Consider the following 15,175-nt stretch of genomic DNA (forward strand, 5'->3'; position numbering starts at 1 on the left):
TTGCACAAAAAAAAAAAAAATAAATCACCCATCTCAGTTCATTCAATTTTAATTGCTGCATATGTATAGAAATTAGTCAATAGTGCTAAACAAAACTCCTGCAAAGTTATGTAGAAATATAGAGTTTTTTTGGTCTTTTAGTTTGTTTACTTGCTTAGTTACTGTAATGTTGTTTGCGAAGACAATCATACTACTATTGTTACCCAGAGTTAGATGAGTTTTGCATGTGAAATTTACAAATCTAGTTGAAAGTTTACAATGAAAAAAAAAGTTATTTTAAGACTTTAACAACGTTTTCCTGTTTTCTTATGCACATTCCTTCATTAAGCCTTGTGGTACCTTGATCCAGGCATGGAATAAAGGTAAAGGGAAAAAAAGGGCAATTCTGACTTTATACCTCACAATGAGTTTATTTATATATGCTTATTTATATATTTCTCACAGTTGCTACTTTAGCCCATAACCTCGTAAAAATCTTGTAATTGCGACTTCTTTTTTGATCTCACCATGAAATAAAGGAAAAAAATAAAATAAAGGTAGTTCTGACTTAATATCTCACAATCGCTAGTTTATTTATCATAATTGCGGGGTTATTTCTCACAATTGCGACTTTATGCTATATCTCGCAATTGCAACTTAATTTCTAGCAATTGCGACTTTATATCTTGTTGTTGCATGATTATTGTGATTGCGAGATCAAGAAATAAAGTTGCAATTGCGAGATATAAAGTCTGAAAGTTTATTTTTCCATGGCGGGATCAAGGTACAATAAAGCCTTGACTCAGAGCAGATTTTTTACAACATCAAATATATAACAGTGTTGATGTATGGGCCACCCTATACCCCGATAGCCATGAGCAAGATGAAGTGAGCTATCCGTTTTCTTCTACCTACCTCTTATATTAGAGCCTTAAGCTTCCTAGCTAACTTCAGGTGTTTGGATCAATGATTAATGAAAACTAGGGCATACAATGTCAAATAAAACAGCCTGAGCCTGTGAAAGAAGTTTTTTTTTCTTGTCTGTTTTAAAGGAGTAAGTCTCTTCTTTCTCACTTAACCCCCTTGAGGCTGCTTCAGGTCTTCTGAGTTTGTTACAGCCCAGCAGAGCAAGTTAACGAAACAATGAACCTGTAAGACACTTGAACTGGAGCTATGCACCATGGAAAAGATCGTTCTTGACCAAATAGGATAATGATGTCTCTCCCTTGTGTTTCGCATGTCCTTGTTCGACATGCAAAACATGAATGCATTCTCTCGTTTACAGCCTGTTATCTGCTTGTACTTAACAAACAAGCTAAACAAAATCTGCTGAACTGGCTTAAATGAGAGTTAGTAAGTGAAAACATATTCTTGATTTAATAATTTGAAACCTGAACATGACCGGATCCTAAGGTTTCTTAGCCAGCAAGGTATAATCTCAAAGTTCAAGTTTAATCCGCTTGAGTTTTCAATGACAGTAACCTCCCTGTTCTTGCCTCTGTAAACTTTGGCCAGGGAGTGTCTTTCTGCCTCTTTTTCTCTATTCACCAACTCCCACCCATGCCCGCCTCCATTATGATGAGATCACTCGGTTACAGATAACATTTCAGCACAGCTTTTCATGTAAGTAAAATCTTTATTAGAGTCAAACAGGCCTAGGCTTTATTCGGCCAGATGATAATAATAAAACTTAATGAATCATTCTGCGCCATAAATTATTCCCCACATTCTTACACCAGCTCACACTGGTGGCATGGATGAATGTATAGATCAAAGTCCATGTGCTTATTTGCTTTCTCTCTCACCTTCTTTCCCTTCATCTCTCTTCTAACCATCATATGTGATGTATTTGACTGCTCTTTGTATGCAGAGCTGCTGTTTGTGCTTTGACAGCCTCCACCTTCTTTTCCACCCCCTGTCTCATTCCTTATGGCTGTGAGAAAGTCTTACCCATCTGAATAGGCAGACTGTTGTCACAGCTGAGAACAATGCAGCACACACATGGTCCATGCTCTAAACCACTGTAATGTTGAGATTGCAAGGTATAGAGCTGAACAGGTGACTCTGGCTCCAAGCAAAGCTAAGTTTGATAAAGGCATTTTACACTTAGAGGACCATAAGATAATCCATAAGAGGTATTGGGTTCCCCCTCAAACCTTTTAGATCCACTTATCTGCTATTAGGCTACAATTATTGCATGATTGGCATAGAGTGTTGCATCTGAGAAATGTAGAGATGCTATGTAAAGGTGCACTTAAAGTTTTAAACCTGAAGAAATTAGTACTTTTGAACAATAAGTGTAAAATTATGTACACCCACTTGAGACAAAGAATCTAGTCATACCAGTGGCCTAGAAAAATATGTTTTATTGTACATAATGATGGTGTACATCATAGTGACCGACATGTTGAAATCAAATGACCAGCAGAATACTACTCAATACCGATAACCTCCCCATTATCAGACACTTTCCATTGTGAAATTGAATGAATGTTCCTGGTTCAGTACAAGATAAGTTCAGTCAACAGCGTTTGTGACATAATGATGATTACCACAGAAAGTAGTTCAGCCATGACAACTCTCGGAAAGTTTTGGCATGCTGATGTAGGGAAGGCATGTAGATAAGTTATTGGTCTTGGTGGACTAGATCTGACTCTAACCTCCCTAGCAACCGGGCCAATTTGAATACTTAAGAGACCTGGCTGGAGTCACTCATCACACTCTGGATTTGAACTCGCGACTCAAGGAGCTTTAGTCAGTGTCAAGGCCTGGGTAGTCAGGGCCATGCTGGCTCGCTGAGCTACCCAGGTCCCCTTCGTCCCTTGTTTATAAAACAAAAGCAAAAATCGCAGTTACAGTATGACACTTACAATGGTAGTGAATGAGGCTAGTACATAAACAATAAAATGCAAACAAAGTAAAAAAAAAAAAAGTTTTCTGGTAATTATGTCTCTTATGATTATGAAATTTGACTAAAGATTAATTGTCAAACATAATTGTGATTATGATGATTAAGTTTCTATTTTAGGGCTTTTGTGATTATTATGTTATATTATACAATAGTCAAATATTTCTGTCCTTAATTTTTCACTTTCACCGGATATTTTAAATCTTCAATTAAACCCGCAAGCCCTTATTCCTGATCAAAGATGACTGAAGAGATTCTGTGTTTATTTCAAATTGTGTTTATTCATTTCATCATCTCCACAGAAATTGAGTAAGTGTGTGCCTCCTCTGTGTCGCAGCGTGTCATTATCACTGTGCGTATAAACCCGCAATGACCAAGAACATTTGCCATTACACGATTGTTCAATTAAAGTAAAATCTTTGAACTTTGTGTTCACTAACAAAATCTTCACTTATATTTTCATGGGAGTTTGGCGTGAATATCCACAGAAGCGAAATGCTTCACATTGCTTCATGGCTCAGTGAGATGCTCGAAGTTCATTCGTAGTGCTCACATAATGCAGTAACATCGGAAAATGAGACACTCAAACATGCTGTTCATGGTATTACTATATTTGCTTAAAATTCCCTTATTTGGACAGAAAAATGTGATTGGAATTTGAAGTGCACAATAATCACGGTTATCTCAAATAACCCTGGTTAAATCAAAAACTGGGATGAGAAGATCATTTCATAATTGTGACAGGCCAAGCGGTTATCGACATTATGCCACAAATGCTGTCAATTTTAGCTTAATTTGTAGTGAACTCGAAACATTCCTTTAATTGATCATAGGTGACAAATATGCTTACAAGTATGGTATTTCTACAATGTGATTGGTAATTGAAAACCTTTGCGTGATGCTATTGCTATCAGAAAAGTGAATTGATTCATCTTATATTGAGACATGAAGCTCCTAAGTTTTCCTTGTGTTCTCCTCAGGTGTGATTCGGACACAGGAGCTGCTGGATCATGAGACCGTACCACACTACTGGCTGACAGTCTATGCAACTGACTGTGGTGTTGTTCCACTGTCTTCCTTCATGGAGGTCTACATCGAAGTCCAGGATGTCAATGATAATGCTCCTCAGACCTCTGAACCAGTCTATTACCCCTCAGTCATGGAGAACTCCCCCAAAGACGTCTCCATCATCCAAATCGAGGCGTTTGACCCAGACACCAAGTCCAGTGAAAAGCTTTCATACAAGATCACTAGTGGGAACCCCCAAGGCTTCTTCAACATCAACCCTAAGACAGGTGAGGGATTTTGAGATAAAGCTCCATGTTTTCATACAGACTTTGTGAAGATGCCTCAGAGGTAGATATGAGTAGACTAGGAGAAGTATCCATCCATCCATCCATCGTCAACCACTTATCCTGTATGAGAAGTATCTAAACTGCTCAAATACTGCTTTAAAACAGATATTGGGTGAATGGCTCAAGTTTGTTTAATTGTTTAAAAGAAACTTGTTTATCTTTTGCTGTGTTTAAGCCATGAGACCTTTATACATTTCCATGTGTTAAAAATAACATACCAGAGTGCATCATGCTGTCATTCAGGAATAAAAATGAAGACAGTATGATAAAAACTGTACATTGGACAGTTTGAGTAGCTTTGATGCAAACAGTTGAATACTTTATGCTTTTGTGTTGTTTTGTCTCATCAGACTTGGTGTGAACAGACATTAGTATTGTACTTAGTTTGGTACGGTATCTATGGTCTTTAGTTGTTTACTGTGTGTTTTGATGCTTAAATGAAACCTGAAGCCAGGAAGTTTCATCTCATCCATCTTTCAATCCAGAGCTCAATCACATACACACAACATGTTAACATCACACACTATCTGTCTTTCTTAAGATGACCTAGTATTATACCAAACCACAATGTTGTGCTTATATAGGTAAAACACACCAATTCTGTTAATTTAATGGTTCATTTCACGCACTACTAATTTCCCTCAAAATCCAAAAGCCATTTACTTTTGTATTAAACACTAAAAGCGATCAGTCCATCACTGTAGACATCCATTTGCAAGACTCTTACAAATAGAGAGTAAGAGATAGGTTAACTATGTTTAAATGGACTTCTGAGATTCTTAGAGTGCTTCACTGTAGTCTCAGACCTATGTTTTATGTAAATCTACTGAAGCATACTGTTTAGCACAATGCTCAGTGAATAAGTCTGGAAGCACACTCGCCTGTTCCATTGCGTGTTCTTGTTTTCTAACCCTGTCTCTCTCATCCACTGACTCTCTGCTCTCATTCTCACTCTCTTCATGGATCACTTTGTACAATATGGGGTTTGCTAAATGGACCCACACTGAATATTTTATACTGCAATTCGGCGGGCAGCTGTAGGGCACCTTGAAATGATTCATTCTTCAAGTTTCAGACTTTTCAGAAACATGTTAGGTCAGATTACCTTGTGCATGAAAACTCTTCACTATTGTTGTCTTAAATTGTTTTAGTGCTTAGAACAAATAGCAAGGAACATGGTGATAGCTTGTCTATACTTTCCCAGAGGAAAATGTTATTGCTCGTAATCTTTCTTTGGAGAAACAAAAACATATACATACAGTATATGTACACACATAAGTTAGTTGGCAGCAGATTGTAGGAGTAAAGAGCTATAAAGAGGGATAATGTACAGTCAGCTGGTTGTTATCGCAAATTATTACACAGCTCTCTGGAATACTCGTTTCTGATTGGTCAATGGCGCCATTCAGTGGTCAGATATTGCTCTGTAACAACCACACATCCAGGGATTTAGACATATCAGACCACTAATATGGGTTCTGTGAGCCATCTCTCCTGCTTCTCGGATCACTGTGCGATCTCTACAAGTAAGCTAGTAAAATAATTTCAACTGAAATCAATGTTTCATGTGCATTTATTTATTTGGGGAGTCGTCTTGTAATAGGCTGAATAATGTGGAGTCAGACTGTCATTTTCTCAAAATTAACACCAACAGAACTGTTCAGCGATTTCTTTCATCTCACATAATTACACAATTTCAGAGCAAATCAATGTTTCGTTACCATTTGTTTGTCTGTTTGGCAAGTAGTCTTGTAATATGCTGAATATTGAGGAGTCAGGCGGTCTGTTCAGCAATTTTTTTCTGCTCAAATTACATCATTTCAATGCAAATCAATATTTTATATCCATGTATTTCGTTTTTTGGCTAGTAGCTGTGTAATAAGCAGGATAATGTACAGTCAGTCAGTTGTATCGCAAAATAAGTCCTGATGCGAAAACAACCGGCTGACTGTGCATTATCCCTTACATAAACACAGACAGAGACATACATAAATGCCCATGAAACATTGATCTGAGTTGAAATTATTTTATTAGTTTACTTCTAGAGATTGCACAGTAATGCGTGGTCTGATATGTAGCTGTGCGGATGTTACTGAGGAATATCAGACTGCACCATTGACCAATCAGAATTGAGTATTCCAGAGAGCCGTGTTATAAATGTGGATAGCAAAGCCTAAATAATCTTGTAAAGCCCATTCATGATTTTTCTCTCCTATAGGTACATTTCTCTTAAATTCACAAGCTTTATATGGATTAAACAAGGACGTGAATAAAATCCGTTCAAGCGTTGTTATACTTTGGGAAGCTGAAGTAATCAGTCTGAGAAACTGGCCCTCAAGTTTTATTTGAGTTGAAAGTTTTGGCTAGTCTGTGAAAGCTGGTGGCCAGACTCTCAGTGTTTTACTGACTTGTGTGGTCTTTTTTCCTCATGCAGTCAGATACACAAATGTTAAGGTTATTTTTGCTAGCAGTGGCCAATGAGAGTTTCAGACCAAATAAGGGTTTGTCCTCCAGAAGACTTTGTTCTCTCACTAACAATTCCACACTTGGATCTGCTCCATGGAAAGAAACAAGAAAAGGAGGAAAAACGAGAGGAAAAACGAGGATGTCTGAATTTTTAGTCATTAAACATTAACTGTTCAAAGAGCAACAGATGTGTGAATTATTAAAGTGTGTGTTTGCATGTGTCGCCATGAGAAGGAGATAAGAAGTCTATCTCTGGGACGTGTATTCGCAATACTTCTACTTTAAAGTTCCGAGGTCCTTCGTTCTTAGTAGTCAACAGGTTCAGAGAAGTTCCTGAAATATTTTGTGCATATCAGATCTACGGAGGAAGAGCTCTTCAAGCATAAATGATCTCGCTGTAAAACCCTATCAGCATGTAATGTTGTATTGTAGACAGAAAGCATGAGACCGTGCTCAGTCACCCAAACACTTTCAGACTCAGACAAAACATAACATAACTGGGAATAATCAGGGATATGTCCACCTCACTCCGCTAGATAATAGACAGCTGCACATTGTGTACAGTGCTGTAAAATTGGGAAAGTTCAATGGAGGGGATCTATTCTATGCAGAACCAGTTACATCATGTTGTAGTTTGACAGCTTAATTATGTAATATTCATTTAAACAATGATTCTAAAAATCTAAGTCAATGAAATGATTAAAATTCAGCCTCAAGGTTTATTGGTTTTGACCACATTGAGTTTCATTTTGCACAGATTTACACAGGCTTATTTATGTGATAATTTAAATGCTATTTTTAAGCATTTCACAATAACCAGGCGTTTAAGCCATTTAATGGAATCATGTTGACAAGCTATGCTTCAGTTTTTGTCTCATAACAAAATAATTAAAGATCTCAATAACAACCTTGGAATGAAAATGAAACAATTTAGTCATTACCTCATTGAAAATAAATTAATTTAGCAAAAATAAAATATTTCAATAGCTACCTCAAAAAGAATGTAAAAGATTTTAGTCACTACCTTAAAGAGGGCAATTTTTTGTCACTACTTCAAAAATAAAATGAAAGATTTTAGTCACTGCCTAAAAAGAACATGAAACCGTTCATTCACAACCTAAAAAATAAATGAAACATTTCAGACACTACCTTCAAAAGAACTTGAAAGATTTTAGCAACAACCTCCTCAGAAAAAAACTGATTTCAGTCACTAAATCAAAAAGAAGATGAGAGTAAAAGTATCTCATTCCTTAGCTGAGGTTAATTTAGGTATTTAGGAAATGTTCCAGAGAGTGATTGAGAGTGAGGGCATGTTTTTGAGGGAAGGTGAGGGCATGTTTTTGAGAGAAGGGAAGGTGGCAGACATACTAGGTATGTACCTGCATATTAAACTTTCATTCCTGAGACACTGCAGAAGTCTAAGAAGCAGAGCTGAAGACTAGAGATCCCTATTAAATCTCTCTACAGTATATAGGTAAAAGCAGCCATTTGTGTGTGTGTGTGTGTGTGTGTGTGTGTGTGTGTGTGTGTGTACAGGTTTAACTAAACTTGTGAGTGCCAACATTTTGAAAATATTCTCTATTCTAATACTATTCTAATATAGTAAAACTTGTTGAAAACCCACCAGTGAGGACAATTAAGGTGGTCATCTCTAGTAAATAAATTGTCCAAATCTTGATTAGCTTTAAATCTACTGATGTGCACAGGTTTCTGTGAGGGTTAAGTTAGGTTTAGGGGTAGGGCTAGTGTCCGTCTGTGTGTGTGTGAGAGAGAGAGACAGAGACAGAGACAGAGTGCGACAATATCCTAGGCTACAATATTAATAGATTAGATGAAAGCCAGTTGAATCAATCATAATTTCCTTATTACACTTAAAAGTACTTCATGCGATATTGCTCAAACCATCAAATAATTAACTCATAACACTTAACCTTATCATATGTTGTAATAAAACCATAGCTATCTGCATTGTTTATATTTGAATAAGGTTTCCATGGGCATTCTGATTACAAAACACGAACCACAGAAAGTCTTATCTCCAAGTCCTGTTCATTTAATTTTGAATACAGAGCTTAATTTTTATCACCGCCGACCTCTTATGTTAGTATTACATTTTCTTTCCCAATATGTCACGCCTGACGATAAAGCTGTTAAATAAATAGCAGGCAAAACCTCTGTAATTACATGCTCGGAAAGAGCAGAGCCCAGTTCTGGTGCCTCTACAAAGCTGTAGTGAAAAAAAATAAGACCTGTGGGAAGAAATGGAATAAACGTGTTTGTTGGTTTGCTGGTATATCCGAGAAGAGCACATGTGAAGCATCTTAGTTTAATTATTTATTTGTCAGCGGACATTATTGTCTGCTTTGTCTCAAAATCACCTTGGATGATATTGACTGGTTCATTTAGTTGTGTGTGTGTGTGTGTGTGTGTGTGTGTGTGTGTGTGTGTGTGTGTGTGTGTGTGTGTGTGTGTGTGTGTGTGTGTGTGTGTGTGTGTGTGCGTGCGTAAGGTAACCAGGGCTTGGATGAGAGGTGCTGTTTGTCTTTTGGCAATGGTAAACAGGTCTTAGTGCTGCTTTTGTGTTTCATTGAAGGGGACATACCATGGCAAACATGATTTTCCTTGATCTTTTGAAACAAAAGAGTGCAATGTACAATGTAGACATACTCTAACGTTCACTAAACAAAGCTTCCTCCCCAGGACACCCTTAACATTTGTAGGGAAGTAAGCCGCAAAAACGGTTAACTCAGAATTTGGCTTTATTATTACATCACAACCATGCTTTTGTGGTCAAACGATATGGGTTTTTTCAATGGTCAATGTCAATATCTAGAGAGCAGTAGAACAGATGGCCAATTTAATATTATTATATAGTATACAAGGCAGGTTAATGATGACAAAAGGGGGAGCTTACACTTTAATCAGACAAGTGGACACAGTTATTGGCCGAAAATCTCAAATGGGCCAAATATGAGCCAATATATCGGCCCATCAATAATGTTTACATACCAGTTAAGGCTACCTTATATTGATATAAAAACTCCCCCCATCCTATTTTTCTTCATTATAATGATATTCAGCATAAATCTCGATAATTTTGTATTTGCCCTGAATAGATTTAAAGGTACTTTTTTTTTAATTCATGTTTTTAATCAGAGGTACCATCATTTCATCTAAAGAGCCATTGTAGCCAAGTGGATTCAAAATGTTTAATGCACGAAACTTTAGTCAAAAAGAATGATGCCATGTTTTTTTGTTTTTTTTATTATCATAGTGTTTTTCACTAATTGAACACAAGAATTATATTTAATCATTTTCATTTGTATTCAAAAATACAAAATATATTATTTTACAGAAATAAAAAGCATTATTCACCTACATATACTAGTCATTCATTCAATGTTTCTTACACCAAATAACAAGTTGGTGAATACTGGCATTGCTATAAGGGCTGGGCAATTTATTGAATATTCATGAAATAATTGTAATAATTTTGCTAACGATCTAAAACGCAATATGTGAATAATGCAATTCTAAGTTAGTAAATAGTATAAATTATTTTATTTATTTTTGGTGCTCTTTCAAAATAACAGCATTATGTGAAGGTGAAGTAAATATAACAAGAAGGTTCAAGTGGGTTTAAAAAAACAAGGGAGTTAAGTTTTTTGTTTTTTTCACATCCTGTTCATTCTCAAATGTTTTAGTAAAGGTATTATAAGTAAAATATAGATAGAAAATATAAAGAAGATGGTCCCTATAGAACTCCAGGTCATATAATTTAAAGACTGTAGTTCTCTCTGACATCTGTGCAGCAATGCCAGCCTCAACAGAAAGCACCATAAATATCCAGGGAGGTACCTGGCAGAGCAGCATGTGTCCCTGTTAGGTTTGGGTTTCGTCCTAGAGCTGCATTCATGTTCGTTGTGAGTGCAGATTTGTTCAGCGAGTGTGGCTGAGGATAATGACACAGTCCAGGTGATTAGATAGCTCCTGTTTTTGTGAGTCAAGTCATGCAAAAGAGCCCGAGTGTGGTTAGCCTTTCTCGCACTGAACTCAGTCCCCTCTCACAAGGCAGTTGAAGTGATAGGGAGTGTGTGGGTCTGTTCTTGCATAAATACATTGCGTGTGTGTGTGTGAATACATGTGCATAAGAGTACACAAGTGTGTGTTCCTGCATAAATGTACATGTATTTGTTACCTTATACACTCCCTGTGCTCTCCTATTCTGTCACACTTTCTTTTTCTTTCTCTTTCTCTGAGGTATATCCCAGAGTCCTTTGCTCTTTGAGGTGTATGGGCGGACCGCTAGACTCACCGTCTCCTCGTTTGCCCTCATGAAATGTTTTCTCTCAATGGCTACACTAGGTTTTTTTTTTTTTTTGCTTAACTGTGTGTGTAAGGGATCTTTCTGTTTTCTACCTGTTAGTGAAGAAAAATTGAAGAGAGCCCATCTGCCTGAAATCTGCTTTCAGCTTGGTTTCGAAAGCGCCCCGCTGAGTTGCACTTTGAACAGTGTGATATAGAAATAGCCTCTGTGTGAGCAAGCATTTGTATTTGCACAAATGAACATGACTACTCATTTCTTAGAGCGGAAGCACATGTACAGAGAGAGAAGAGAGAGAGAGAGAGAGAGAGAGAGAGAGAGAGGGAGGACAACAGAGGGATCAAATGTCTGAATATTTTTCATAACTTGAAGCTGCATTTTCAGCTTAAGCAAGCCAGTGGAACACTTTTGTTATTTATGATGATTAATAGCCCCATATGTCCAGAAGTAAATACTCTCCTCTGTGGTGTGCATAGGGTCCAAGATAACTTTTGGTACACCTGCACTAGGCGAGTGGATTGTGGAAATTTACTGTCCATACCTACACTCACTTAATTAAGAACTATGGTCTTAATTTTTATGGTCCTAAAAATTTACCCAACGTGGTCTTCTGGTGTTGTAGCCTATCCACCTCAAAGTTCGACATTCTGAGATGTTAATTCCTCTCACTACAATTGTACAGAGCGGTAATCTGAGTTACTGTAACTTTTCTGTCAGCTCAAGCCAGTCTGGTCATTCTCTGTTGACCTCTCTCATCAACAAGTTGTTTCCATCTACAGAACTGCCGCTCACTGGATGTTTTTTTTTTTTGTGGCACCATTCTGAGTAATTTCTAGAGACTGTTGTGTGTGAATTTCCCAGGAGATCAGCAGTTACTGAAATACTCAAACCAGCCCATCTGGCACCAACAATCATACCACGGTCTAAATCAAACTGAGATCATGTTTTTTTCCCCATTATGATGGTTGATGTGAACATTAACTGAAGCAGTTTGCACTGCTTCAGTTGATTGGGTGATTAGATAATTGCATGTTAGGTGTACAAGTGTTCCTGTTCCTCTAAGTGCTCTGTGAGTGTATTTTTTAACAGCAATAAAATGGCATTTTGCATTAGTTTTAGTCAAAATAAAAAAGTCATACAAATTTACATATCTCCCACAATAAATAAATAAATTACAATTTGATTTTGTTCAGCATTTTTAATTTTTACAATTTAAATAGGACATATTTCACAAATGTTTAAACGTCTAGCTGAACTAGTGGTAAATTTGGAAAAATAATGGGGGGAAAATGGCCACTAATAATAATAATAATGATGATAAAAGTTATCAACTTTGCAAGTTTTTATATTCAATTTAATTCTCTCACTTCAGTTTAAACCATACATATATTTATGATCCTAAAAAGTAACCAGCCAAGTGGCCAGTTTATGGTACACTATAAAATGTTTAATTTTAGTTTTCTAATGCAAATCGTATTTGACACTTCCCGATTGTTCATTTTGAACCCTCGTCATGCAGGTAGTGTCTGAGTATGGGAATTATATCTCTAGCCAGTGGGCATAGGCAAAAGAACTGTGCTCTGTACTGTGCAGACAGCTCTTGCTCTGGTGTGCAAACCTCACAGACGCACACAGACAAAATCACATTTTCCAAATCTCAGATCTCTGGTTTAATACCTGATATCTGCATTAGCTCTCTCTGTGTCCATTTACCACTGTAGTTTTAGCTTTCTGTACCGACAATATCAAGAACATTGGCTGTTGGGATAAAAATCAACTCAGGTAATTAGAAAGTCTACGGGCCACCTCTGTGCCTTTGAGCTCTGATCTGCTCCGCTTGTTTAATTGCAGTGAAAGGAGGATATCGCTGCAATGATTCACAAGGCCTGCTTTACTCTCCTCTCTCCTCCTTTCGACTTTCCCATCAACTTTCAGCAAGGCCCTGCTTTTTTTAAAGGGAAAAAAGAAAAGAAACAGAGGCTGTTAGACAACAATGCCAAGCGCTCATTACAAAAGGTTCAACCCTGAGCAAGGGAAGCTTGAAAAGAAATGGATACTACATCCAACAACTTCCTGTCATTTCCTGCCTTTTAGGCTCCCATAGTTGGCACGAGGCACAAAAGGTTATTAAGGATGGAAAACTAAAGTGAGATGTGGAGGAAAAAACACAACTCGCTCCCCCTCCCTCGCTCTCATTCCTGTGGATAAAGTTGCAGGGTTTTAGAGGCTTGTGAAGCATATCCACCGGTGCACCTGTCCTGCTTGTTTACTGCTAACCTACGGATTTCACACCCCAGAAATCTCCCCTGATATTCAACCCGCAAGCACGCAGAGCAAGAAAAGCCTACAAAAGAGCTTGACCTCTGATCTTAGAGTATGCTATTTACAGTCTTCTTACAGATCTCTCCAGAGGGTATTTTGTTTATTATATCTCCATGTAATACATGCAATGTGTTTAGCTGCAGAACGAGAAGCTTGTTTTTGAAATACCTGTCCCTTAAAGGTGAAGTGTGCAATTTTTGCTAACCCAATTTAATGTGCTGAGACAACTATAACTAAGCCATTCGCAGGTTAACGTCCCAGACATTCCACAAATATGATACACTTTGGTGTCCCATTACTTTTTGTACAACATTTGAGGTCCAAATCCCATTTTTTATTAGAACTATATAAGTTAGATTAACTATTAACTAAAATAAACTAAAATAAAATTAACAATTAAGCATAAATATGTAGGTAGTTTTTAAACACATAAAAAGTTTGTATATCCCTTTCCCCTATTAAAATGGTCAGTTTGACTTAACGTCAATTCCTACTTCAGAGGTCTTAACTTTGCTTGACCAACAATTAAAATGTCATAATTTAAGATATGTTATAATTACAATTGATTATAGTAAAAACTTTACCTATTTATTACCAAAATAATTTTTTGCTATGTCCCACATTTTGTGCACAACCCTGTTACTATAAAAAACTAACGTCTTTAAAATCGATTCACCCAAAATGTAACATCATATGGACAATGTTTACAGCACAGCGGGAAGTAAAGAATTTTATTTCATTTTCTCTCACTTTACCCAAATTGTAATGTTGACTGCATTCATCAAGCTCAACCTTTCAACCCTGTTACACAAGTTACTGTGAGAAAAAAGAATCAACAAAGAGCTATTTTTCTTTAATTTTGTTTGAGTGGCTCAACATGGCAACTTCTGGCTTAACAACTGGTTTAGGGTAGGACTGCCTAAATATCATACCAATAATCATAATTTTTGCCATTCTGTTTGGTGCTGATAGTGGTGCAGAAACACTCTTCACCTGATGCTCCATACCTTATAATATTAAAAAAGAAAAAATGCTAGGTCCTTAATGCGAACATGCAGACATGACCTTGTGCGCACAAGCTCGCACAGAGGCAGGAATGCAGTGATTTATTGGTGTAAATCCAGGTCGTCCTCCTCATGCTTGAGTGAGCTGTGAGCTTTGGAATACTCAAATCAAAAAGAATGTTTTGAAAGAGACATTATCTGCCAGGGATTTGTCTCTTTATTCTTGTCCATTCTCTCTCACTCCCTCCCTCTCTCTCTTTTAGTAATCTCTCTCTCTCTCGTTAGTAATCTCAGTCACTCTCAGATAGGGATTTTCTACCATCAGCTGCCCCCCAGGGGCCTTTGGTTGCTAAATGTGGCAACAGAGCCGAAACCACTGGATGGGACTGTTGGGATTTATTCAGATGATGTCTGCTTTATCCACCAATGAGTATGAGAGGTCCTATTGTGTGACTCGCCTGGAGACGTCAGCATTTTACTGTGTCCACAAAAACACATGGTTTCAACAAAAATTAGATCAAATTAAATTCAGTCCAAGGCCACTGCTAAAACTGTTCTGATACTAGTAGAAATGTTTTTGAAATGGTTATTTAGCCTGAGGTCAGTTACAAGTAGTGTTTTGTAAAGGTACATTCAGACTTCAGTCAGACTAAATTTAAATTTCAGTCAGACTAAAACAATAATTTTTATTTTATAAAATGTCATGTATACGCTTTAGTCTTGTAATGATCAGTTTGATTTTTGCAAAGTTGGACTAACGGGTCTAAATTATGTAATTGTGGCTTGGCTGCATCCATCATTTATTCATACACATGCA

General features: G+C 37.1%; 1 protein-coding gene across 2 annotated transcripts in view; it reads left to right on the top strand.

The window, feature by feature from the left end:
* The window catches only part of LOC127651744 (protocadherin Fat 1-like), a 112,444-nt gene that overhangs the window by 26,713 nt on the left and 70,556 nt on the right, over positions 1 to 15,175 (top strand). For both annotated transcript variants that reach the window (XM_052137725.1, XM_052137726.1), the window contains exon 2: positions 3,868 to 4,182. In XM_052137725.1, the coding sequence (XP_051993685.1) occupies positions 3,868 to 4,182 (315 nt within the window). The remainder of the gene's footprint in view (positions 1 to 3,867; positions 4,183 to 15,175) is intronic.

The sequence above is a fragment of the Xyrauchen texanus genome, chromosome 11 (genome assembly GCF_025860055.1).
Source record: "Xyrauchen texanus isolate HMW12.3.18 chromosome 11, RBS_HiC_50CHRs, whole genome shotgun sequence".
Classification (NCBI taxonomy): Eukaryota; Metazoa; Chordata; class Actinopteri; order Cypriniformes; family Catostomidae; genus Xyrauchen; species Xyrauchen texanus.